Source organism: Colias croceus, chromosome 13 (assembly GCF_905220415.1).
Source record: "Colias croceus chromosome 13, ilColCroc2.1".
Taxonomy (NCBI): Eukaryota; Metazoa; Arthropoda; class Insecta; order Lepidoptera; family Pieridae; genus Colias; species Colias croceus.
The window spans coordinates 6,529,718-6,556,403 of NC_059549.1; the positions used below are offsets into that span (position 1 = coordinate 6,529,718).

General features: G+C 34.1%; 4 protein-coding genes across 7 annotated transcripts; 2 read left to right on the forward strand and 2 right to left on the reverse strand.

Annotated features, from left to right (window-relative positions):
- Positions 1–2,854: 2,854 nt before the first annotated feature.
- LOC123696811 lies at positions 2,855–7,123 on the reverse strand. Its single transcript, XM_045643179.1, has 2 exons — positions 6,664–7,123; positions 2,855–4,061 (listed from the first exon to the last, which is right to left on the reverse strand). The coding sequence occupies exons 1-2, from the start codon at positions 7,096–7,098 to the stop codon at positions 3,171–3,173; spliced, it is 1,326 nt and encodes a 441-aa protein (XP_045499135.1). The 5' UTR covers positions 7,099–7,123; the 3' UTR covers positions 2,855–3,170.
- Positions 7,124–11,650: 4,527 nt separating this feature from the next.
- On the forward strand, positions 11,651–14,368 carry LOC123696812 (3-ketodihydrosphingosine reductase). The gene is made up of 3 exons (XM_045643180.1): positions 11,651–12,260; positions 12,516–12,757; positions 13,868–14,368. The coding sequence occupies exons 1-3, from the start codon at positions 11,714–11,716 to the stop codon at positions 14,078–14,080; spliced, it is 1,002 nt and encodes a 333-aa protein (XP_045499136.1). The 5' UTR covers positions 11,651–11,713; the 3' UTR covers positions 14,081–14,368.
- A 3,404-nt stretch (positions 14,369–17,772) lies between these two features.
- On the reverse strand, positions 17,773–21,071 carry LOC123696856. 3 transcript variants are annotated; one of them, XR_006752137.1, is made up of 8 exons: positions 20,177–21,071; positions 19,948–20,105; positions 19,741–19,849; positions 19,316–19,401; positions 18,911–19,051; positions 18,580–18,683; positions 18,334–18,486; positions 17,773–17,945 (listed from the first exon to the last, which is right to left on the reverse strand). XR_006752137.1 is itself a non-coding variant. In XM_045643234.1 (8 exons), the coding sequence occupies exons 1-8, from the start codon at positions 20,742–20,744 to the stop codon at positions 17,839–17,841; spliced, it is 1,422 nt and encodes a 473-aa protein (XP_045499190.1). In that variant the 5' UTR covers positions 20,745–21,071; the 3' UTR covers positions 17,773–17,838. The 3 variants fall into 3 exon arrangements, 1 of the variants encoding a protein (XP_045499190.1); XM_045643234.1 differs by having other exon boundaries at positions 18,584–18,683; XR_006752138.1 differs by lacking the exon at positions 18,580–18,683.
- An 837-nt stretch (positions 21,072–21,908) lies between these two features.
- Positions 21,909–23,539, forward strand: LOC123696857 (cuticle protein 76-like). 2 transcript variants are annotated; one of them, XM_045643237.1, is made up of 4 exons: positions 21,909–22,044; positions 22,400–22,579; positions 22,832–22,991; positions 23,266–23,539. In XM_045643237.1, the coding sequence occupies exons 1-4, from the start codon at positions 22,033–22,035 to the stop codon at positions 23,355–23,357; spliced, it is 444 nt and encodes a 147-aa protein (XP_045499193.1). In that variant the 5' UTR covers positions 21,909–22,032; the 3' UTR covers positions 23,358–23,539. The 2 variants fall into 2 exon arrangements, with proteins under 2 accessions (XP_045499193.1, XP_045499192.1); XM_045643236.1 differs by having other exon boundaries at positions 22,832–22,987; positions 23,262–23,539.
- Positions 23,540–26,686: the final 3,147 nt, after the last annotated feature.

The following is a 26,686-nucleotide window of genomic DNA, read 5'->3' on the forward strand; positions in this document are numbered from 1 at the left end:
ATATAATATTTAAAAAAGTTTTTTCTAAAACTTTTCCCATATCCCATTATTTTCTCGACCTGTCAGTATGTCAAACTCAAACTCAAACTCAAACATTCATTTATTCAATTAGACTACTATTTAGTAGCACTTTCGAATCGTCATTACATAATTATTTTAACATTTACCACCGATTCGGAAAGCAGTGATCTATGGAGAAGAATCGGCAAGAAACTCCATAGTTGCTCTTTTAAAATCATGTAAATATTACAATATATGAAACTTATGTCTAACTACATAATATGCCAATGAACTGTCTTGTGGTTTTTACGCGACAACCCTCCATGGGTTTTTATCGTCCATATATTCCTGAATACTGTAGTACGCTCTCTGAACTAATACATTTTTTATATAAGTTTTAAATTTAGAACTACTAAACTCTTTAATATTGTGAGGAATTCTATTGTAAAAGCGTATACCTTGACCCATAAATGAATTTTTAACTTTAGCTAATCGGAAAAATGGCATTTCAATTCTATTCCTGTTCCTTGTGCCATAATCGTGTCTATCTCCTACTCTTGTGTGTAAGTCGGAGCTTTTGTGTACATGCAAAATATTATTAAATATATACTGTGATGGTACAGTAAGGATACCAGTATTCTTAAAATGATCTCTTAGTGAATCCCGAGCACGTAAATTATATATAGAGCGAATGGCTCTTTTCTGTAAGATAAATATAGTTTCTATATCTGCAGCCCTGCCCCACAGTAGAATTCCATAGGACATAATGCTATGAAAGTAGCTGAAATAAACCAGTCTAGCCGTATCTTCATCGGTGAGTTGCCTTATTTTTCGGACTGCATATGCAGCTGAACTGAGCTTACCTGCAGCGGTGTTGACATGGGCTCCCCACTGTAGTTTCTCGTCCAATGTTAACCCTAGAAATACAGTAGACTCAGTAGGATGCAATACCTCCCCGTTCAAGGTAATATCTCTGTTCAACTTTTTTACGTTAGGAAGTAGAAATTCAACACAAGTGGTTTTTTTGGCATTTAATAATAAATTATTGGCATTAAACCATTCAGATATGTGTAAAAGAGCACTGTTCACTTCGTCAACATTTGGGTCATGCCTATCCACATTAAAAATTAATGAGGTATCATCTGCAAACAGAACTATTTCACACCTATCCTGCAAATAATAGGGAAGATCATTGATATATACCAAGAACAAGAAGGGACCTAAAATTGACCCCTGTGGAACACCAATGTTAATTGACGCACCGCTAGAACGTTCTCCATTAACAACTACAGTCTGTATCCTATCATGCAGGTATGACGCTATGAGGTTCTGTGCTTTTCCTTTAATTCCATAGTGATTAAGTTTACGTAACAAAGTACAATGTTCAACGCAGTCAAATGCCTTGGAGAGGTCACAAAAAATCCCCAGAGCATTTTTTGAGTTTTCCCATGCTTTATATATATGTGTTAGAAGTGCAACCCCAGCATCTGTGGTTGAGCGCCCCTTTGTGAAACCAAACTGTTTGGTGTGCAGTAAATCATTAGATGCAAAATGACTACTCAGTTGGTTTAATATTAACTTCTCGAATACCTTACTTAATGTTGGTAAAATAGAGATAGGTCTATAATTGTTACAGTCTTCTTGATCGCCCTTCTTAAATAGAGGTATAACTTTACTAAGCTTTAGTAAATTAGGAAATGTACCATAGTCACAACACTTATTAAATATAAAAGCTAAATTTTTCGCAATATTTTCTATGATATTATTAACTAAATTTACGGACATTCCCCAAAGATCACAAGTATTTTTTAGATTAAGCGTCTTAAAGGCAGTAACAATATCACTAGCAGTTACGTGTCGTAATTCAAATAATGTACTGCACCCCGCAACATGGTCCCTCAAAAAGGTTTCTGCAAGTGCTGAAGACGAATTTAAACTATTAGTAATAGTAACAGGGACACTACTGAAGAATTCTTCAAAAGCAAGAGCAACATCAGCACTTTTGTCAATAACCCTGTCATTATTTACAAGTTTTATAGTATTACTTGATTTGCTTTTACCCATTTCACCATTAATAATAGACCAAACTGTTTTAACTTTATTATCCGATTCGCGTATTTTATCTCTGATATACAATCGCTTCGCAGTAAAACAAACAATTTTAAAAGTTTTTGAGTAATTTCTAACATAACTAAGAAAAGATGGGTCTTTATTATATTGCTTCATACCATATAACTCATAAAGAACGATCCTACACCTATGTATGCTAGGTGTCGCCCATTTACTAAATGGTAAATCCTTGGTAATATTTAAAGATTTAACTTTAAATATTTTTTCAAATTCATTATGAACTAAATTGAAAAGATTTTTAAACATTTCACAAGGATTATTATTACAGGATTGATCATTCAGTACGGGCAGGTTTTTATTAATATTATCTCTAAATTTATTAATGCCTTTTTTACTTATAGGCCTAACATTAATTCTTTTAAATTCAGGTAAGCAATCCCATTCAAAAACTACTTTCTGGCCACAGTGATCCGAAGTGAGTGTATTGAGAATATTTTTCTCTAAACAGAAGCAGTCGCAGTATATATTATCAATACAGGTTGCAGAAGTAGGTGTAATTCGTGTGGGTTCATTAAAAAGTTTATACAGATTAAATGACTGAAACAAATTAACAATTCGTGTAGCCGTTTGTGTTTGTAAAAGTATATCAATATTAAAATCACCACATACTATAACTTTTTTTTTACTCCTACTTAAACGCTTTAATATTTCTTCCATGACTGTCTCAAACATATTATAGTCACTGGAAGGGGGTCTATAAACGCAAACAATAATGTATCGCTCCAGTTCAACACAGGACAGTTCAATGGTCCGTTCTACAGAAAGACTAACAATGTCAGTTCGTTCTTTACATTTTACACTATTGTGTACAAAAATAAGAGAACCTCCATGAATAGCATATGTCCTGAAGTATATACTTTTTAATGTATAATTATCAATATTTATTACCAACTGACATTGTTTAAGCCAATGTTCTGTTACACAAAAAACCTTAATTCTATTATGATTTAAAAATAATTCTATTTCTAATAATTTGCTAGCCAAGCCTTGAATGTTTTGATGTACAATAGAAAAAGTCTGCTTAGCTGTTGTCTTATATACTAGTTTAAATCTAGCTTAGGGCTAGATTTTCTGTCAACACAAGGTTGGTGTATATAATTATTATTACTACTACATAAAATTATAGTAGATCCAGGGTCTGATAACAAACATGTACCAGACTGGTTAATATTATATGCTATTAACATAGCAAGTTCTCGCTTATATCTAGATGGCAGATACACTGTATTCTTTGTCAAAGTAAAAGATTTAATACACAAATTAATGTCAAAGTAAAGAAATGCATCACGATGATGATTTGTTACATTATACAATTTTAAATTCATATTATGAATTAATCTATTTTGTTCTTGTGTCAAACCAGGTAGGTACGGCAATGTACACAACATAAATTTACATTTAGTCTGACTACTAATTTCCAACATTTTTTGAAATCCTACATCAATATCCTTATTTTTTATATTTAAACTATCTCCATATAGTATAATTACAATATTATTCTTATTAAAGCTAAAATGATCAAGTGATTTGATTATATAATTAAATGAACTGTTAGGAGTGCAAATATTAGTGACTTTAAGCCCTAAATTGTTGAGCATAGCGCCAAAACCCTGACCAATACTATCTGACAACACAATAATTTCCTGCTCGGAAAGGTGTTTAGTTTTACTAGTTGAAATTGTTGTCACGGGTTTAACACTATGTATGTCTGTGCAGTCAAGCTTATGGGGCGACGTTTGCTCATTGTCACTTTTTGAACACTGACATACATATTTATTGGTCAGCGACTCAAAGCGATCCATATTTTCATTACTCAACTTAATTAAGTCATCTGCCTGTTGTATATGCTCGTTTATTTGCATTTGGGCAGCAGAATACTTCTGGTTGACATCATTTAACATTTGACTTAAAGAGTCTATCTTCTCCTTTAACCCTTAAATGCATGATGATGTATATATACATCGGTGTTTTCGTCCTTAAATAATTTCTAAACGGTAACTCAAATACAGTATTTTTTACTTTTAATAGGTGTTAAAAATATTTATCTTAGTTTTTGAACGCAAGCTTTCACAATATGACAGTTCACTTTTTTACTTATCATAAATTGACAGCTTGGTGCCACATTTTCTAATACACACTTTGGCGGTCAAATTGAAATGTTATTTTAGTGGATACTAAATAGTATTATTACGTGATAAAAGTGATTTACGAGAGGATAAAGGTAAGGAGATCCCGTTCCATTTTTTTTTTTAGAATACAATCACAGTTTTTGTAAATATCAGCGGCATAATTGTGATGTAGAAATACATCAGTATGCAAAATCGGCAACAAAAATTTTTATTGACGGTATAATATATATTTTTTATTTTTGACTTATTTGTATACAGATACATAATATATTCATACGAATTTTATGATTTTTTATCCAGAATGTCCCGTAAAGTGGCAGATAAAGACATAGAACAACTTCTGGCAGCTTTAGAAGATGGAAATATTTCTGAGGATGGCTTGGAAGATGAAAGTGAAGATGAAGAAACCTTTTTCGCTAATGCAAGAGAAATTATTCAAGAGTTGGAAGACGAGGATGCAGAGGACCATGAAGATCCTACCTATAGTGATCCACCACTAGTACAAGATTTGCCTGGCCCATCAAGTCAAACTATTATTTCATTACCCATGCAAGAAGGTCATCAACAATATGTAGAGTTTGATAAGAGGAAACTCGTTTGGAAAAAAGACAGTTTGTTGTTTGACGAATCGAAAATAATTCACCAACCAAGCACAACAGACTCTGCTATAACTGAACTTGATACACCATATAAATGTTTTTTGCACTACTTCACACCTGAGTTTCTTCAAAAAATTGTTGATGAAACTAACTTATATGCAGTACAGAAAAACCCTGCAGTATCTTTCAATATTACTGTTGGGGAGTTAAAAAAATTCATAGGTATTCTTTTATTTATGTCAGTGGAGCAATTCCCTAGTGTACGCTCATACTGGCATTCCAAGTTTGGGTACGATCCTGTAAAGAGCGCGATGCCTGTAAATCGGTTTGAGATGATTAGGAGCTACTTACATTTCAACGATAATAATAAACATCTTCCGCGAGACGATTCCGATCACGATCGCCTTCATAAGATTCGGCCGGTGATAGAACAGCTAAATACGACATTTTCATCAGTTGCAATAGACCAACGACTTTCTATTGATGAGCAGATGTGTTCCACTAAAATTGCACATTTCCTCAAGCAATATTTACCAAATAAGCCTCACAAATGGGGCTATAAGCTTTTTGTTCTCTGTAATCTTATGGGATATGCTTACAGATTTGAGATCTATTCTGGACAAGAAGAAAAAAAAGACAAACCAGCCGATGAACCTGATCTAGGAATAACAAATAACGTCGTTATACGTTTGGCGAGAGCTATACCAAGGATGAACAATCATATTGTATTCTTCGATAACTTTTACACGTCCCTGCCTTTGGTAAATTATTTGAATAAACAGGGTATACAATGTGTCGGAACTATTCAGCAAAACAGGCTACCGAATTGTCGACTCCCTGATAAAAAGGAACTTATGAAAACTTCTGTTCCGAGAGGCACATATTATGAACGCGTTGCCCATTCAAATGGAGTAGACTTTTCGGCCACTGTGTGGAAAGATAATAAAGTCGTCACTCTTTTATCGACTTACGTTGGCGCCGAGCCTGTTGGAAAAGTATCAAGATACGACAAGAAAGCTAAACAAAAAATTGAAATCGCTTGTCCCAAAATTGTGCAAGAGTACAATATGCATATGGGAGGAGTCGATCTAATGGACAGCTTTTTAGGACGCTATCGAATTCGAGTAAAGAGCCGGAAATGGTATTTACGCTTATTTTATCATCTACTGGACCTCACTACAATCAACTCATGGGTGCTTATGAAAAAAAATCTAATTGCTAAAGGTGTCACAAAAAAGCAGCTGCCTAATCTTGGGGAGTTTCGTAATTGTTTGGCTGACACACTGTGTAATATAGGTATGTCTGGAGGTAGTAAAAGAGGGCGCCCTAGTACTTCCTCTCTAGAACGCGACCTTCAAATAAAAAGGCAGAAAGGTCCGCAACATCCGCTCCCGTCAAAAGATGTGCGCGTAGATGGATTCGAACATTGGCCTGTATTTGCGAATCGATTACGGTGCAAGATGCCCAATTGTAAGGGCACCACACAATGGTCGTGTACCAAATGTAATGTACCGTTGTGTCTAAATCAGAGAAACAACTGTTTCAAAGATTTTCATTCACTGCAGTAAGCCTAATTCCATAATTAGGCTAATTCTAATTCTAATAGCATAGTACTTAGGCTACATTATTATTATTAACTGTAATGCATAGTGATGTAGATCTACATCAGTAAGTTTTTTTTATAAAAATATACTTTTTGCAAAATAAATATTTTTTTCTTTATTTTTCCCTTTATCTATGTTTAATTACCTACCTGTTTCAATTTATGGTATTTAAAAAGGAAAAATCATGCATTTAAGGGTTAATTCATTTGTTTCTACATCATACAAGATTTTATAATATTCTAGATCCCTATGATATTTGTCTAACTCTTGAACCAGATTTTTATTGACTTTCTCTAATTGAACTACATTTTTAAAAGAACTCTTTCTAACAATTGATTGGGTACGCTTGATAAACTTACTTAATCTAAGGTATTTTTTCAACTTCTTATGTGAAGAGAAATTGATTTTTTTAAAGTTTACAGAGCCACTTAACTGTCCACATTCAACTAATTCATCATGAAGACTACTTGGTGTGTTGCATTGCCGCTTGGGATTGTCCTCTTGCACTTCCATTAGGCTACATTCCAACTTAGCGATACGGCTAAGAGCCATCTCATGGTCACTAGAGCACTGCTGGAAGCTGTCCACAATGTCTTGGAGGGCTTTGCACTTGTCTTCACTATAAATGTATTTCATGTGTAGTTCTGCCAGCTCGGCCTTTAGAAGAAATGACCACTAGTATATTATATAAATGTCTTTAATATAATATACTAGTGGTCCGCCCCGGCTTCGCCCGTGGTACATATTTCGCAATAAAAAGTAGCCTATGTCCTTTCTCGGGTATCAAAATATCTCCATACCAAATTTCATACAAATTGGTTCAGTACCTAGTCTATTCGTGATTCAGTAACAGACAGACAGACAGAGTTACTTTCGCATTTATAATATTAGTATTATTATGTTACTGGAAATGTATGAAATCAAGGAATTGTATACAAATCCTAGGAAATGTGTACATTTCCGATACCATTTAGGAAATATTGTTTAAAAAACTATTTAATGCATAGGTAGATATCCTAGGAAATGTATAATTTTCCTCGGAATTGTATATATGTAATTCCAATATCGTATTAGGAAATGTATAAAGATTTACTTTATCGCTTTTTGTAATATAACACGTTGTTAATTTTTTTTTTTTAATTATAGCACTTATTAAGACAATCGGGTACCAGTCATACCGTAAAATAATAATAATACTTATGTTCATATTATCTTACTTTTAACTTTAACGTAAGTAACACAAAATCAACTTAGGTATATTAATTATTCTTATAAAATCAAATTTTCATTTGGTAAGTAATCAGTTCCCTCGTCCCGGTGTCCCGGCCCCACGTACATACCCCTCGTCCCGCTGTCCCCACTCCCCGCGTACCTTCTAATATTTTAAATGTTTTAAATTTCCGATTGCTGTTTAGGAAATGTGTAATGTGTAAGTATAAAATAATTTACTTCACATATTTCCGTGCATTTTTAGGAATTACATACATTTCCTAGGAATTGTATACAATGACGGATTACATGCATTTCCACAAGGTAAGGAATATCCATGTAGGTCATTGAGATAATATTAATATGGAGTCGATACCGCCTACATCACTTATGTTCCACTCAACATACGTCATGTGGCGTAACTGCACTCAGTCGCTTGCTCGCTCTTTGGCGCGAACGTCACGCTCATTTTTTATTTGTTTTAAAGTGAAACGCATCAAATATGCCTACGTGTGTGTTACGATATTGCACAAATAATACAAAGAATACGGAAAAGTGCAAAGGAATAACTTTTCATCAGTAAGTAACTAGATAATAATTTTTAAAACTTAGTTAGAGCAAAATTTTTGGCGGGCGACATTTTGTCATAGATTAAAAATTTAAGATATGACATTGGGCATGAAATAAGTGTTGTTAGTAATATTTGCTGGCGTATATTTTTATAGTATAAAATAATAATTTTACATATTTAGAAAAGCATAGACTGGTTGATAATTGAAAAAAGGTGAAATCATGAAATATGAAAATCAATTACTCAATCACCAATTTTTTTTTGTTAATTGATTTTAATCAAGTTTTTAATTGATATTGTATAAGCTACTGACTTGAACGTATAATTGAATTATTATTTATTTATCTGCACTAATATTATAAATAGGAAAACTTTGTTTGTTTGTTTGCTTGTAATTGGCTCATAAACTACTGGACCGATTTTGATGAAAGGAGAATGCCCATTTTTGGTACTGGTTTTTCTCATGCATCAAGACAACAATACTATTAAAAAAAATCTCGGCAATTTAGAGGCCTTCTTACCATCGGAAAATATATTTTGAACAGGGAATGTTTTGTAAAATCTAATAAGACATGTAATTGTTTAGATCCGTTATTATAACATTTAGTGTCCATTACCGGTTACCACGGTAACCAAGCGGTAACTTATTACATTTACTATGGTAAATAGCTAAATGTATTAATATCGATTATTGTTTTCATTGAATTACAAAAAAAATCAATTAACATAAAATCACTCTATAGGGTATTGTTTATACACTATAGGTTGTTTTAACAAAGATAGTGAAGTAAAATAATATAAATATGTATATATATAAAAAAAAAATATTATTATGACATAGCTTGGTAGGTAACCAGTTATTTCTTATTTGTTTCTTTCTTCGAATATGTAGTGAAAAAATGATTCAAACAACAACAACAACAACATGTAAACCGAATAAAAACTCAATTGGCATTTTTTAAGTATATATTTAGGTTTTCTTGAAATCCGTCCCGGAAGATTTCTGGTGCCTACCTACACTAGCCGATGAACAGATAGACTTTGTCTGAAAGCATAAGCTCTACGCATAGATTAAATATGTAAATCGAAAAATAACCTTTGGACGATAAAATGTTACCTAAATCACACATAAACCTAACTAAATAGGGGTTATTTAAGTTTTGAGGTTATTTCCCATTTTTCTCAATATCTTGAAAACCCCTGTTTTTATCACACAAAAATCAATTGGTAAAAATCTTTGGAATATCGAAGAACCCTCCAAAACCACTCTGGCATTGACGCAACACTGTACTGTGGTCCATACTTTCATGGGCATTCTCCTTTGGCACAGACAATCTTAAGACCCTGAGAAAGAACATAGGCTACTTTTTATTGCGAAATATTGTGCCACGGGCGAAGCCGGGGCGGACCGCTAGTTCAGAGATAAGTAATTAATATTTTTTCTATTCAAGGTTTCCATGTCTGGGCCGTGAAGAAAGGGAAAAATTATTTTTTTTTTTCTAAAAAAGGCTCAATTTGTAAGGAATAAAACTTCCCATAGCCCTGACTGAACCTAAAACACGAAAAAATTAAATTATTCCATATGACGTCACTATTTACATCATCCTATATTATATGCCAGATATTGTTAGCCCCGCGTAGTAAAGTCAGTTTATACCTAAAATAAATATTAAGTAAGTACAAAGAAAATTTCAAGTCAACGTGCATGTAAGGAGTGGCACCCAATAAAATAGACAGAATGAAACAAAGTGTCGCCTCTATAGCGGTGAGTCAGTGACATCGCATAATCTATGACTGTCTAGCCGTCATTCGCGCGCGCCGCGCCGCCGCGCTTGGCGCACAGATTTTGTTCGTGGTGTCTGCTCCATATTAATATTATCTCAATGATGTAGGTACTCTGTACAGTTTATATATTCCTTATTGCTTGCTTATTGCTAATTAATACATAGATGTTATGGTGGAAGCCTGAAATTAAAGCATTTAAACTTGAACAACACTATGTACGTTTGATGTACGTCAATAGCGGAACAACAACAATAAATATGACCTCAGTTAATACCAATAATACATGGTTATGACGTACTAGCCAAAGAATAATAATAATAATCCCCAATAAATAATTATTATTTTAGCAATGCGTATAATATTTGTTTGTAATAATTTTCCCTTTTTTAATAATAGGGAATTTATAATAAAAATAAAATAATTTTCCCTATTTTAATAAAAGGAAAATTATTACAAACAAATAATATACCGCGTTGCTAAAATAATTCTGTAAAGAGAATTCAAGTTAAATAAGGGGTCTTCTTTCTCTACCATTATGTTTAAACTAAGTATCTTCACTACTATTGTAAAGAGTACGATTATTTTTGGGTGAAAAAAGGTTAAAAGGGAAAAATTCTTTAGCCGCTTCGTTTCGTTTTTTTCGAGTGAAAGCGACGACTCGTTGAAATTAAGTCAAGTCAAGTCAGTACAACTCAGTAACAACCTGTGGTAACAACATTCAGCGATCAAATGGGTCAAATACGAATGACAGAATGAGCACTACCTACAAACATCTGACAAAACATGTGAATCGCGCCATTTTAATGGTTAATTTTTTTATACATTCTTGCTCGTTCTTGCGATTTGCGTATTCGCGTCAGACGCGTATTAAAATACCTGAATGGCGAACACGAAATTGCCATACTAATACTTACGAATGTGTGAGCATCATTTAATAAAAATATACGGATCCGAAGTCCCATATCCCCTAGTGGGATAAGGGGCAGATGCATTATACATCTGTTTCACTGATCGATTTTCTTTAGGGACAAGTAGGTGATCAGCCTTTTGTGTCCTGCCAGACCAAGACATTGTTTTTTTCTTCGTCTCCACCGGGAATCGAACCCAGGATCCCTCGGTGTTACGCTCACGCGTCAACCACTGTACCAAGGAGGCGGTCAACGAATGTGTGAGCATCATTTAATAAAAAGATACGGATCCGACCGATTTCGTTAATAATTTATGTAAACGAGCTCTCATTGTTATGTTATGACTATATTATATTATCTGTGGTTGAGGAACTGGCAAATTTTAAATATAAAACTGGAAACTCAATCATTAAAGGGGTGACAGACGTACGAGTAAGTACGCGAACTTGTGGCTCGACGACCTTTTTCGCTCGTGTGTCACCCCAAGTACGCGTACTTAAAAACCGTCGAGTAAGTTCGTTGACGATCCAACATGTTTGAAATTTTACTCGAAGCCCGCCTTGGCTCGCACGTCTGTCACCGCCGCGAGCCGAGTAAGTACGCGAACTTTAAAACCGCGACTTTAAAGTTCGTACGTCTATCAGCCCTTTAATGTCATGTCATTGTCAGTTGACACTTGACTGGCGTTGACTTGTGCTGTTGTGCTCGATATCAAATTATCAAAGTTTTGAGTTTTGAATATCTATGAACTTTAATTTCGCAGTAAATCACAGATAAAATGTTTTTAATTATATGTAGTGTTCTTCTTGTTGTATTATGTATATTTCTATTAGTGTTACATTTTTCTTTAGAGAGCAAAATAGTTTACAAGGACTTAAATCACAAACATGTTGTGGTTACCGGCGGGTCTAGTGGAATTGGCAAAGCGGTTGCTATAGAGGCCGCAAAATTAGGAGCGAATGTAACAATCATCGGTCGAGATGTTAACAAGCTTACTACGGTGGTAAATGAAATATCAATTGATCATGTTATTCGAAAAGATCAAAAAATACAATACGCATCATTGGATGTTACATCTGATTACGATTCTATAAAAAAATGCCTTTCCGAGTTAGAAGAAAAAATTAGCCCCATATTTATGCTTATCAATTGTGCTGGAATGTGCATTTGCGGACAGTTTGAGAAAATGAAAGTAGAAGATATAAAACAAATGATCGATCTCAATTATTTTGGAACAGCTTACCCAACTAGATACGTATTAGAAGGAATGAAAGAACGAAATGAAGGGTTGATAGTTTTCGTTTCCACAGAAGCAGCACTTTTGGGTAAGTACTAATTATTATACCCAGCTTCCTTAGTATCCGCTAATTTCTTATACGCTCACTTAGTCTAAATTTAAAAATAACATAGGTACTAATAACTTTTTTGAGATTTAGTTAGGTTTATTTCCATTAGTGAAAATAGAATGAAAATCTGTGCAGTAGTTTTTGAGTATACCATGAATAGACAGATTCAGTGGAATACTAGTTTTTATAACATATATTAAAATGGTAAATCACATAAAATATTTGTTATTCCAGGTATTTATGGGTATAGCGCATACGGTGCAGCTAAGTGGGCAGTAAGAGGTCTCGCAGAATCAGTATTCATGGAATTAGTTGGAACAAATGTTCGACTCACACTAGCTTTTCCACCTGACACAGACACACCTGGCTTCAAATGTGAAGAACTTACTAAACCTAAGGAGACAAAACTAATATCTGGTTCAGGGGGACTCCATAGTCCTTCTGAAGTTGGAAAGAAAATGATTCAAGATGCTTTGGTAAGTTTCTATAAGCTATAAAGTATAAGGAACTGTTGATATCTAAATAAACAATATTGTTAATGTCTTGTTAATGTTACAATCTCGTCTTTGTCAAAAAATATGAAGCCCTAAAGGGGTTTGAAACTTTTTGTATGGACACTGGCATATCGACCCGCCGCCATTTTGATTTTTTTTCAAAATCGCGGCGCACAATTTAAGTGGTATGTATGGATAGAGGACACCTAGACGAAAAAAAAATGTCTAATAAGATAGTACCCTAAAGCGTCACATTACCGAGATATTTGGAGGTAAATATTCACTTATGAGTACAACAAACACTAAAAATAGACTTATTCAAACTCAAACTCAAACATTTATTTATTCAATTAGACTTCTTCGAGAAGCACTTTTGAAACGTCAATACATATTTTTATCATTTACCACCGATTTATTACGTGTCTATATGCATGATATTATCTCCAAATAATCACTCCCAGGTAGATTATTATTATTACAGGAAGAAAGTAGGTATTCATTACATTACTTACATTTTTATGTAATGTATGTATGTTTTTATGTAATGAATCTACCTACTTTCTTCCAATAAACTGTTATTTACCTCCAAATATCTCGGTAATGTGACGCTTTAGGGTACTATGTTATTAGACATTTTTTGTTTGTCTATGTGTCCTCTATCCATACATACCACTTTAATCGTGCGCTGCGATTTTGAAAAAAAATCAAAATGGCGGCGGGTTTGATATGCCAGAAAGTTTCAATGTCGAAAATTTATTACAAATAACCAAAAATGATTACCTTACCTGAAGGTAAACCACTTTTGATTTAAAATAAATACTGAAATTCCAAGCATGCACAACATTATATTATTACATTTTCAAGGATTTTAAATGTCATTTGCGATTATAAAGTATGTTGTGTGTGAGATTTACCTAACCTTATTTTATCCAACAGAAGTTCTCAATGGATAACTTTTTTTTAAACAATTAATAATTTAACCACCTAAGACCAAAGACCTGATAGCAAGTCATGAAATAATGTAAAGCATAATATGACTATTCTTGACTAGAGAAGCCAGGATTTATTTAAATATATTTTTTTTTGTTTCAGCGTGGAAAAACATACTCAGTTTTTGGATTCACCGGTCATATACTTTCTCTTTTATACTGTGGAACAATAGACAGTGTGGGCCAAGTATTACTTCAATTATTTAGTATGGGGATTTTAAGAGCTATTTTTGTTGTTATAATATTGTCCTTCCATAAAATTGTTAAAGATGGTGTAAAAGAAAAATTTAATGAACAAAAACAGAAGGTGCAATAATTAAAAGTATACTCATTCATTTTATTACACATGAATTTTAAAAATAAACTAATTTTCTTTACTTTTCAAGTATAGGAATTGCAGTTTTAATTTACTTTACGTTTAAGCTTTTCTTTGTCGTAAACTAAGTAGATTTTTTGAAAATAAATCTTAATCATCTAGCCTTCATTTTCAAACTTCTTTTGCATTTATTGATTTAGTTTTATCTACATATATATTGTTGTATGAAATACATTTTTTTTAATGTTTTTTGATTAAATAAAGATGTACATAAGTGTAATGGTTATTTTCTTAAATTTTACTTGTCTCTTGTCTATATTGGTATGGGGTCATTATATGAGCGACAATAAGTTTCCACTTTTCAAGAGCTGTCATTTTTTAAATTAATAAACTTTAAATTATAATATGTACTGTACGATTGATTTATTAATTTAAAAAATTGCGACACGTAAAAAGAATGCTGGAAGAAAGTCGTGGGTGTATGTTCGCGCTTGGGTAAAGTCACAGAATACATAATAGTAGCTAAACCTGTGAGCTAAACGCTACAGAACGGACACTCTCCGCCTCCCGCCAAAATTAAACACTTACCTCACCCCGCACGATCAGACATGTTATGGTACCCATTTCCCCGCAAGGACGATACCAACGACGTCTTTAGACGAAACGCAACGAAGATTGACAACATTAATCAAATTGACTTAAAGCAATTTTATTATTTTGGATTTGTGATTATCGTTTTTCGTAGAAAATGGTTAGATATTGTGCTGTTTACGGATGTATTTCATCAGAAAAACGCGAATTTTTTTTTACGCTAGTCACAAATGTGCCAACCATAAAGAGTTTACACACACATTTGCAGTCTCTACAGTGTGACTGTCAAAACTATAATTTTGTATGGAGTGTCCGGGGTGTGGTAAAGTTTCACACGAAAGTTAAGTGGCTATTATTTTATTTTTGAGCTAAGCTCATGAGCCGTGGCTTGCCACCTACGTATTTGTTATTTGTATACCACCTCATAGTTATACTAATAAATAGAGCGATAAATCACCTTTGCGCAGCTTGACCGTCTGCGTTCTTTTTACACGCGAGATGGCGTAGAATATCCAGGAATATAATATATTATGTTATTAATTTATTTACTAAAACATATCAAATATCCTGTGTATATGTTACAGTCAAAACCCTGAACCAGTCAATAACGTTATTGACCGGTAAAATCAGTTAATAAGGATATTGACTAAGGGCGTCGGTTAATATCCTTATTAACTGATTTTATCTGATTAAACCAGTTAATAACGTTATTGACTAAGGGCATCGGTCAATATCCTTATTAACTGATTTTAAGTCGAGACATCTAGTCAATATAGGTTTTAACCGACGTGCCCAGTCAAAACTCATAAAAAGTTAAGGACGTTATTGAAATTATACTAGAAAATCATTTAAAAAGGTTCATAAAACTTTTTAAAGTGCAATATTTAAGAGTTTTATGTTTTATTGCGGGATTGCGTTAGTTTCTGATTTGATGGAGTGACCTGCAGGTGTACTTCGAAGACTGCTACTGGAACTAATAGACGAGTAGAGCTAGGTGTGCCGAGTTTGGGCTCGTTTTGTTAGTTACGTTGAGACCTTACCTCCTGACTTGATGGAGTGACCTGCAGGTGTACTTCGAAGACTGCTACTGGAACTAATAGACGAGTAGAGCAAGGTGTGCCGAGTTTGGGCTCGTTTTGTTAGTTACGTTGAGACCTTACCTCCGGACTTGATGGAGTGACCTGCAGGTGTACTTCGAAGACTGCTACTGGATACGAGTAGAGCTAGGTGTGCCGAGTTTGGGCTCGTTTTGTTAGTATGTTGAGACCTTACCTCCGGACTTGATGGAGTGACCTGCAGGTACTAACAAAACGAGCCTAAACTCGGCACACCTAGCTCTACTCGTATAATAGTTCCAGTAGCAGTCTTCGAAGTACACCTGCAGGTCACTCCATCAAGTCTAGTAAGGTATCAACATTACTAACAAAACGTGCCCAATCTCGGCACACCTAGCTCTACTCGTCTATTAGTTCCAGTAGCAGTCTTCGAAGTACACCTGCAGGTCACTCCATCAAGTCCGGAGGAAAGGTCTCAACATAACTAACAAAACGAGCCTAAACTCACCACACCTAGCTCTACTCGTATAATAGTTCCAGTAGCAGTCTTCGAAATACACCGGCAGGTCACTCCATCAAGTCCGGAGGTAAGGTCTCAACATAACTTACAAAATGAGCCCAAACTCGCCACACCTAGCTCTACTCGTCTATTAGTTCCAGTAGCAGTCTTTGAAGTACACCTGCAGGTCACTCCATCAAGTCCGGAGGTAAGGTCTTGACATAACTAACAAAACGAGCCCAAACTCGGCACACCCAGCTCTACTCGTCTATTAGTTCCAGTAGCAGTCTTCGAAGTACACCTGCAGGTCACTCCATCAAGTCCGGAGGTAAGGTCTCGACATAACTAATAAAACGAGCCCAAACTCGGCATTCCTAGCTCTACTCGTCTATTAGATCCAGTAGCAGTCTTCGAAGTACACCTGCAGGTCACTCCATCAAATCAGAAACTAACACAATCCCGGAAATCCCACGGGAACGGGAACTATGCGATTTTACTTTGACTGCGCGGGCGAAGCTGCGGGCGGAAACCTAGTTGACTAGTTGTTATTAAAACACAATTGCCATCTTCAAAAATATTTTGGGGCACGTATTCTCGCTCGGTTGCAGTTTACAAACAATACCCCGAATTAATTAATAAAACATAAAACTCTTAAATATTGCACTTTAAAAAGTTTTATGAACCTTTTCAAATGATTATCTAGTATAATTTCAATAACGTCCTTAACTTTTTATGAGTTTTGACTGGGCACGTCGGTTAAAACCTATATTGACTAGATGTCTCGACTTAAAATCAGTTAATAAGGATATTGACCGATGCCCTTAGTCAATAACGTTATTAACTGGTTTAATCAGATAAAATCAGTTAATAAGGATATTAACCGACGCCCTTAGTCAATATCCTTATTAACTGATTTTACCGGTCAATAACGTTATTGACTGGTTCAGGGTTTTGACTGTAACATATATAGTAAAAAAAAAACCAATTAAACCAAGTTTTGGCAGTGTGCGTTATGAATTGAGAGGCGCGTATTATTTAAATATTCAGTATCGTTCTGTGTTTTCGAATACTGTTAGATTACATTACGCACGTGACTAAAGAACATTTAAAGAATGAAAGAATCATAAAGTGATCATAAACGATGACGTTTATACTTTATGCGCGTGTCGTCGCGTCGTTGAGAACTTGATATCCAAACAAGATTTGATACATGTGCACAAATTGTTACTTTTTCGTTTTTAAATTTTTTGTTTTGTTTCTACACTCGGTGCAAAAAAATCGCACCCCCTACATTTTAAGTTCAACCTCAATTATTTTTATGTTCCAAACATAGTATATCAAATGAAAGCATATTTAATAAGCTTTCTAAAAATATCAAATTCATATGCCTATGTAGGTAAATAAAATCCTAACAAGTTCATGGCCCATGAACGCGAATCATGGGGATCTTTTAAAAGATACTGTATCCCGTACCGAACAATATCTTAATGAAACTATAAAAATCTATAAATTACGAGCTGAAGTAGTTAAGTAATTAAAACAAGGTGTTACAAAACATCATTAAATAGTTATATATTTATTATTTTTTATAATAATAATTATTAGCTGCTGACTTATGAAGGAATTGAGCAAGAATTTTGTTGGAATTGCAGTTTGAAACCCCGGCCTGCGTAAACACTGTCAGATCTAAACCATACGACGATTGGGCCCACTCCATCATCTGAAAGAGAAGTTTTGTAAGCGGAAAATTTGTTTTGGCGCTGGCCCGAACCTGCGCAGAAGTCAATAATAAGGTTTCTGAGTAATGATAGTACATAATATGATGGGCGCGACAGTAACCATGCGCAGTAGGTACCTAATACCCTCCACATTACACTTACGGCTACAGTTACTTGTCGCTTATAGTTCATGACATTACAATACTTGCATAGCGGCCGTCCCGGTTTCGCTCGTGGTAACTATACCTGGAAAACTCCGTGTATGAAACACGAGGTTTCCCAGTAATAGTAGATGCCGTAAAAATAAGTAAGGAGTCCTTTGAGGCTAGATATAGAAGTGGTAAAAAATGACATTATGATTATACTTTACGCATTAAAATATTAACCAACCTGTCACAGGAGCATCTAAAGAGAAATCCTGAAGTACGGAACCATCATTGAGTCGCTCTCCACACAACCTCACGGCTGATATAAGTAACCAATCCGATGGACAATTAAATATTTCGACACCAGCTTGTCTGGGAGGAATGATTGGTAATCCATCTAGAAATATTTTAGTTATTATTGATACATAGATATTTAGGAGATTTCTAGTAAGTACATAATATTATTATAAGAAATATTATGAGAAAGTACATACCAGTGTCATAATTTAAAATTTGCATTTTTCCAACGTTGGTATATGTTACGCTGCATGCATCTGGTTGTCGCTCTATGCACATGGCGTAATTAAGATTATTCTATAATCAATTCAAAAGGTGTATCAAAATTTAACCAGTTAAATTAACTGTGGCTTGGCTAAATGTTTTATGTATAATATTATAGTGGCATAATATGTATTCTTTATCAATAATATTCAGGTATACCCCGTATACCACAGAGCAAGTAATATATCCAAGCTAATCTTACATAAGCCGATTTTCCATCGTGTATTAAAATCAATCATGCAACAAAAGATAGTAAATACCAAATAACTAGGCGTGTTTCCAACCGCAATTTCATATCGGTCCCGATAGTTAAATGATTCCAAATGACCTTGATTTCCTCTAAAATATTGAAGACATCCAGCAGGTGCTGATAAATCATGATTCGTTGTTATTTGGGTCACCTTAAAAGTAAAATATTAAACGTAGGTAAGTAAGATAATGACTGGATTGACATACAGAGACGAAAAGCCATAGTAACAGTAGGTGTAGGTATAATTTATTCTGTATACCCACATGCCCACATGGGTATGTTGATTTATTTAAGCTTCTCATATTTTTTATCGTTTGATAACTAAAGTAAAGTGACCGTATGAAAAACATGTTATACAGGCAATGAACGAAGTTTGTTCAGATTGAGGAATTAATAATACATATTTCCTTATTACCTTTACAGAAAACAGCCGACTTTCTGCTGTAACGGTTTGAAAAGACAGACTCACTGGACCCTTTATATTGCCAACTTCAATATAAACTGAAATTTACAATGGTCATAAGTATTCTTCGTTTCAAATGAGACAAAATTAAAATAGCATAGACTGAATAGCCCAGATTGTACAATAGACTATCGTAAGGTCGTTTTTAAAATATTAATATATCAGCCCATATCGTATCGTTCCTACTGCACTGACAAATGCCTTCCATGAGGGTTTTCGGTGAAAATTCACAAATATGATTAAGTACTTACTTATTTAATTTTCGTAAGATCTTCAAGGTATTTGGTTCTGGGATACGGATGATGAAAATTCATTATATTTTTTATAAATTGTGTCTTTATATACAAATCGCCTAATTACCTACCTAAGTTACCTACCATGTTGTCCTGTATTAATGCCGCATAATATTGGTATAACATTATTAACGTTTTGTCCCGTAACTATGAATTGGTCTTGCTCACAATTTCCGGCCGTAGGTGGAAGAACCTGTTAAAATTTAATTGAGGAATCAGTCAGTCCATTCCTTAGATGTTCATTCAGAACTTTAATCAACTTAATAACGAATATTATATAAAGTGGCTTACCTCAAAATTTAAAAAATCAAGTCTTATCTGTTGTATTTCCACTGACGATTTATGTAATGTGACTGTACATGATAATCGATCGGTATTTGGCAAAGGAAACTCGGAGTTAGTAAACCATCCAGACGGCGCCGCGGATTCCGTGTCGCATCCAAATTGAACTGCATATTGTAAAATAATATGATAGTAAAATCGTATACAGGTCTACATATTTATTTATTTTTCTACAAACCTATACAGCAAGTTCCATATCCATCAGCGCAGATACCCATATTTTTCCCACCTGTCTTATTACAGTCATATTCATGAAGGCAAGTTCCCTCCAATCCATTGATAGATGTGCAGGGTATATGATCAAACTCTACTACTTCAAAAACTTCTAAGAATCGACTCTGTGCTGTTTTATTCGAATATGCGCCAACATGCTCCAAATTCTGTCCTATTTTACACCTCCTGTTAGATATCTTTCGCTTATGACGAAACTGTTTGAGACCTGCTGTGGTGTTTAGTAATGTTGTATCAGTTGTATTTCTTACTCTCCATTGATTCAATAATAGATAGTCTTCAATTTTATGACTTACACTCCTATCTTGAGTATTTTTATTATTTTTGCCTGTATATTTCGGAGATTTTTCGATTTTATTGAATATTGCTCTACTATAATTTACTTCAAATAAAGGCATTTTTCTTGGATATTCAACTTTTAAATTGTTAGCACTAGGTTCCGATGATGCAGGGTACCATCGCTCACCACTAATTACTGATATCAGAAAGTATATAAATGGAATATTTTGAATCATAGTAAAATATAAAAGATACAATTTAAATATGTGTAGTGCACAGTTAGTTGAAGTAGACTGAATAGAAAACGTTGTTTTAAATAATTATTGACTGCGTTCGCTCTTCCCTGGCAGGCTGACGGATCTAATTAAACGTTTACATATACGTTCTAGAAATCTGTATGCTTTTACTTCGTCGCTTCACTGACCCTATTTTTTACATTGAGTACACTTTTTACCTATTTTTTATGAAATCATCTCTATGAATTTCATGGATAATGGAAACTCGAACAAGTTTCCAATAATTATATTTTCATCTCTATGTAGTTAGATGAGGGTACCTAAAGATATAGATTATAGACCGACAATTATTTAGGTACATTAAATATATCAAAAATAAGTAAACGACAGTAAATACCAGTCAACAATATATTATTGAATACATATACCTCCAACAGTCTAGGTCCTAGGACCTAGGTAATGTTAATGTAGATAAGAACAAGGTGTCCGTGCGATTTGCAATGCATAATTTGTAATAGCACGCCCTTTCTCAAACTCAAACACATATTATATGATAACTAATATAACCATTGACCCAGTAAAACCTAGATTATAGATTAATAAATATAAATAACTTATATAGTATTTTTATGTGAATAAGTGGATAGTTTCTATTCATATATCAATTATCCGGTACGAAGCGGATGACATGTACATAAAAATGTATATTTTTATGCATGTCATCCGCTTCGTACTTAGTGTTTCACGATATTGTCTATTGAGTCTTCTTCATGTTTTATTTTCGGAGAAAAAAGTAGTTATCTTCAACTTAAACGTAAGTCAAGACCTATTTTCAAAACTGCCGGAAGCATTATTTATCATTTTTTTACCTGATGAAGGATGACTGAATTATAAGACGTGTTACCGACTTTCCGCGCATTTATAGGTAGACAACATTTTTCATGAACTTGAGTTTGAGTTGGTTTTAAAATTAAAAGTATGTGATGTCTCTGAATCAAACTCACCTATGATATAATTTGACACAAATAGAACAGAATGCATTTATTGTTACGCGTATACGCAGTAATGCAGTTTTATCATGACCCAATCATGCGTTGTCCTTGCACGACCACACCTGGGCTTTTAGAAGCTCTACACTCGCATACAATGATATGTTACCTACATTATGTTAAAATCAAGTTATGTCAGGCTCCTTGTAGTAATACTTACTTGAACAATAGTATAAAAGCCTGCCGCGGTTTATGTGACACCACACCACTATCAAACCTGGTAACGTTAAAGACTCGCCATGATTGCAAAGGTAAGGGTGAATTCAAAACAATTTCATCTAATAAAGAGTTATATAAGGAATAATTGGTAAGAGGTATGCGCCTCATGGTTAGCCTCTACAAATAGGCTCTCAAACTCTCTATTATAGAGGCTATTTTGATTCAAATTTCGTAGCGCCACCCCAAGCTCATGGCAACGATAAAACGGGCTTTTTCGAAAGCTATAAGAATGCTGAATCTCTAAATTCTGCCAATTTTTCCAGGTGTATTATTTCTCTCTTTTATTTAAATATTTTTAAGGTTGGTACTCAGATATAACGTTATATTAAAATTTATTAACTCTACTCTGTTAATCATGCAATATATGAAAATGTTATTTGTTTGCAGGTACTTTTATTTGTTTGTTTGGCGGCAACCGTCAAGGCTGGAGGGCTTCTTGCTCCCGCGGTTTATGGAGCACCTGCATACTCCTATGGAGCATGGAACCCTTATAGCTCATATCCCGCTCAGCCAGCCATTTCTTCACAACATTCGAACATATTGAGATCGCCTTTTAATTTGGGACAGGTATGGTTAAAACAAATGTAAAGGTATGACTTGTATTCTTTCATAAAACATCTCTATAATATGTTTCATTACTGTTTTTTTTTTTCACATAAAGAGTAGGCGATGAGCCTTTTGATTCAATATGTTTTGCATTCCCGTATTTCTACTCCCGATTCACATGAACTTGTTTGGTTTTGCAATCATATTTAAGTAGTACCGGTAAATAGTTTTGAATATTTACTTACTTACGTTATTTTTTTTTCTTTATTATAGATCTCCACATATAGCAAAGCGATCGATACTCCATTTTCAAGTGTGCGCAAAGCAGACATTCGTGTGAGCAACCCTGGCTTGGCCGTAGCACCTGCATACCACAGTTATGCTGCACCTATAGTATCGCATGTTGCTGCTCCTGTGGCTACAGCTAGAGTAAGTATTTACGTAAAAAATATTAGTTCATAATATTAGATTCTTCATGGATTCAATCCATCCAATCTTTGGATATTTCTTACCTAGAGCACAAAGGGCTTACAATTTATACAGTTCTAAGAACTTTAGAGGTAATTTTCCTAAGAACGTTTGGAATTCTGGGTGGTCATCAATATAGCATAATATATTATTTATTATTATGTAGCGCATTATCAATTCCTAGATGCTGTCTTGTAAATATTTACTAATATCTAATAATATTGCGTTTTTTCAGGTAGCTGGAGGTTTATTAGGTGTTGCCTACTCAGCAGCCCCTGCTGTGTCCCACATGACGTACACGAACGGTCTTGGCCTAGCTTACGCTTGGTAAAACGTCTTCAATTGTTGGACGTTATAAGACGTTATATATACATCACTTCTTAGGTCTAGATACCGACCATGCCTTACGTTTAAGTATTTTGTAATATAATTCAGATTCCTCATTGTTTATTACCTTGTAAGTGTTGACATTATTTATTGTGTTTGTTTAATGAAATATACATCGAGAAGAAATGTTTGTTTTTTAAATTTATTTCAATCACTTTACATCTCCAGTTAATACTTTCAATAATAAAATTATTATTGTACTAGCTGTTCTAGCAGGCATTTGTTCTGCCCCATTGCCTCTTTTTAACCGACTTCAAAAAAAGGAGGAGGTTATCAATTCGGCCGGTATGTTTTTTTTTATGTATGTACACCGATTACTCCGAGGTTTCTGAACCGAGTTACGTGATTCTTTTTTTTGTTCGATGCAGGATGGTGTCGAATTGGTCCCATAAAAATTTTATTCGGATAGGCCCATTAGTTTTTATTTTATGAGCTGTTTATTTTATGTCTGTATTTGTAAATGTTGCAAGTGCAAGTTTGAAGTCGGTTGTTTTTAACGCAGTTATTGACTTGTTGTGTTTTCTCTCCTAATTTGTGCATTAACAAAAACGTTAAAGAAATTAAACATTAACTCTTTATGTCTTTACTACTGTAAACTGTTTTATTATAACACAAGAGATAATAAACCGGTTTATTATCTCTTGTGTTATAGGGCTACTCAAGTACCTAATCAACGATCTTTAGTCTCCAACAAGCAATTATCTAGCCGCACAGTTTGAATTTTAATATCTGAAATGCATTATCCAAACACAACCCATATGTTTGGTACACTATTTTATATTTTATTGTTAACCATTTGTCGTTAGTTTGGATTTTTCGGTTAAGTAGGTAGGGTAATTGCGCTGGTTTGCCGTCCAGCTTCAGTTTTCGTCCATTTGACTGACCTGCTACAATGACGTGCGTAAAACTTGAATACAAACCTACCTACCCGCGCAAGTTTGCACTTTTTACGGTCCATAATGATTAAGCAACAGTAAACAACAACAGTAAATAACAGTACTATCAACATGAAAATTTGATTCGACAAGAAGAGAGTTCAAAAAATATAACGTAAAAGTGGCCGCTTCGCATCCGTGCCTTGCAGATGTCATCGCGCGAGAGAAAAATTTGCCGGCGAGAAAAGTTCATGGTAAGGTAAATCACTGTTTTAGCTAGTTTACGTAATGTTTTTGGTACGTATGTTTATTTATAAGCATAATAAACGCAATTATAAGTGTTTATCATACTTTTTTATAATACTCTTCGAAATATTAAGTGGACGGATACTAGGTTACCAAATTCTCAAAATATTTGGTTTTCGTCCAAGTGGACGGAAACTCAAACAGCTACGTGAATATTTGTTAGGGTCATTTTACTTTATCGGACCTTTAAAATACTGAATAGTTTCTCCCGAAGTGATCTTTATTGCTATTAGTTCAGATTTTTTGGTTTCCGTCCACAGCTTTGTCAGTGCTGCCAAAATAAAAAAATATTTAAAGAAGTGGACGAAAACTAAATTTAGCTTTTAATGTTTTAGTTTTCGTCCATGAATGAGTATTGGAGTAGACAAAAATTAAATATAGCTATTCTTTTGCACTACTTATCGTCTATTTTTAACCGACTTCAAAAAAAGGAGGAGGTTATCAATTCGGCCGGTATATTTTTTTTTTTTTTTTATGTATGTACACCGATTACTCCGAGGTTTCTGAACCGATTTACGTGATTCTTTTTTTGTTCGATGCGGGATGGTGTCGAATTGGTCCCATAAAAATTTTATTCGGATAGGCCCAGTAGTTTTTATTTTATGAGCATTTTTGTCTGTAGGTATTTGTAAATTTTGCAAGTGCAAGTTTGAAGTCGGTTGTTTTTAACGCAGTTATCACTTGTTACGTATAGTTTTTACGTATTGATTAAGTTTTCTATTCAGTATCTTCCTTATAAATAATTGGTGAGGGCCAGAGTGTTGTAGGTACCTAATATTGTCATTCATTCAGTCATGTATCATTCCCCTTATGTGAAGTAGAGTCAATTATTCGTAGCATAAATGGGGGTAGGTCAGACATAATACACTGTATTTTTCTTGATTATCATTCACTTGAGTATCATCTTTTATTCTAGGTCTGTTTTGCCAATGCAGTATTTTTTTATTATACTTACTCAACGTATCCTCAGAAAGATCTCATTGTTTTTAGATGGCCTCGAAGGAGTCTAAGAAATCTAGAAAAAAAAGACGCTGCGTACACTGAAGAATCTTTAGTAAAGGCTTTAATGGCAATTCGGAAAAATAAGGCATCAGTAAGACAAGTCTGTAGAGATTAAGGGATCCCTAAATCTATGGTCCTCGATAGAATACACGGCAAAACAACTGATATTTTAAAGAAACGTGGGCCATATCTCCCGATTATTAATGCCAAATAATAATCAGTAAGGCATAGTTTATTTTAGTAGCTAAAACTTATTATTATTATGGCTGTGTGTGTATAGTACGTTCCATTTGATAAACAAAGTATTAGAATGAAAATTTTTGTTGTTAGAATGAATATTTCTGTTTTTTGATGTTATTTCTTAGTCCTGTAATTATTACTTGATTCATTTACATTGTAAGGAACGCATTCCTTTCTTTATTACGAATGATTATACAGTCATCACTAACGCCTATAAGGACTGCCAAGTGCTACATAGATCTCAGTGTTGACTATAGTTATATTGATTATTATTAGTAAAACCACATGTATAACTAAACCTGTAAGGTAGTGAGAAATTGTAATGTTAATTTAATAAAAGTATATATTTACCTGTAATTGATTTTTAACTTAATAGTTGACCTACCCTCCTCTTTCTACACGGTGCGTGGTCGAAAACTAGCTTACACTAGGACGAAAACCAGTTTTTTTGGACGAAAACTAGCATTTACCCTACTTTTGCAGAAAATAATTTAAATTAAAAGATACATCAAAATGATTTATTTTCACTTAATATTATCTTAAAGAAGACTATATAAGGACTTAAAAAAATATAATATGTTTAAGGAAGGGTGCTCCAAAATATTTATTTCGTATCACAAAGTTGGCAACTCCTATAATTGGACGAAAACCAGCGCAATGACCCTACTCAAAAGGTACTCAAATTCACTGCCATGCCATGTAAGTTTATTTAGAGCCAGCGCGCACGAGCAACTTTGTCTCCGCAACTATTTTGTCTCTCCCATCAAATTGTATGGGGAGTTGCGTCGCTACGTGCGCGCACTTTCATACTAGCCCATGGGTGGAGAGAGTAGAGACAAAATATACACAC

Coding starts and splice junctions, on each gene's coding strand:
- LOC123696811 (XM_045643179.1), bottom strand. CDS start 7,098: ATGAAATACATTTATAGTGAAGACAAGTGCAAAGCCCTCCAAGACATT. Junction 4,062..6,663: donor ATGATGTAGAAACAAATGAA/TTAACCCTTAAA, acceptor TGCATTTAAGGG/TTAAAGGAGAAGATAGACTC.
- LOC123696812 (XM_045643180.1), top strand. CDS start 11,714: ATGTTTTTAATTATATGTAGTGTTCTTCTTGTTGTATTATGTATATTT. Junction 12,261..12,515: donor CACAGAAGCAGCACTTTTGG/GTAAGTACTAAT, acceptor TTGTTATTCCAG/GTATTTATGGGTATAGCGCA. Junction 12,758..13,867: donor AAATGATTCAAGATGCTTTG/GTAAGTTTCTAT, acceptor TTTTTGTTTCAG/CGTGGAAAAACATACTCAGT.
- LOC123696856 (XM_045643234.1), bottom strand. CDS start 20,744: ATGATTCAAAATATTCCATTTATATACTTTCTGATATCAGTAATTAGT. Junction 19,850..19,947: donor TTGATTTTTTAAATTTTGAG/GTAAGCCACTTT, acceptor AAATTTTAACAG/GTTCTTCCACCTACGGCCGG. Junction 18,684..18,910: donor GAAACACGCCTAGTTATTTG/GTATTTACTATC, acceptor AATTGATTATAG/AATAATCTTAATTACGCCAT.
- LOC123696857 (XM_045643237.1), top strand. Junction 22,580..22,831: donor CGCCTTTTAATTTGGGACAG/GTATGGTTAAAA, acceptor TCTTTATTATAG/ATCTCCACATATAGCAAAGC. Junction 22,992..23,265: donor TGTGGCTACAGCTAGAGTAA/GTATTTACGTAA, acceptor TTTTTCAGGTAG/CTGGAGGTTTATTAGGTGTT.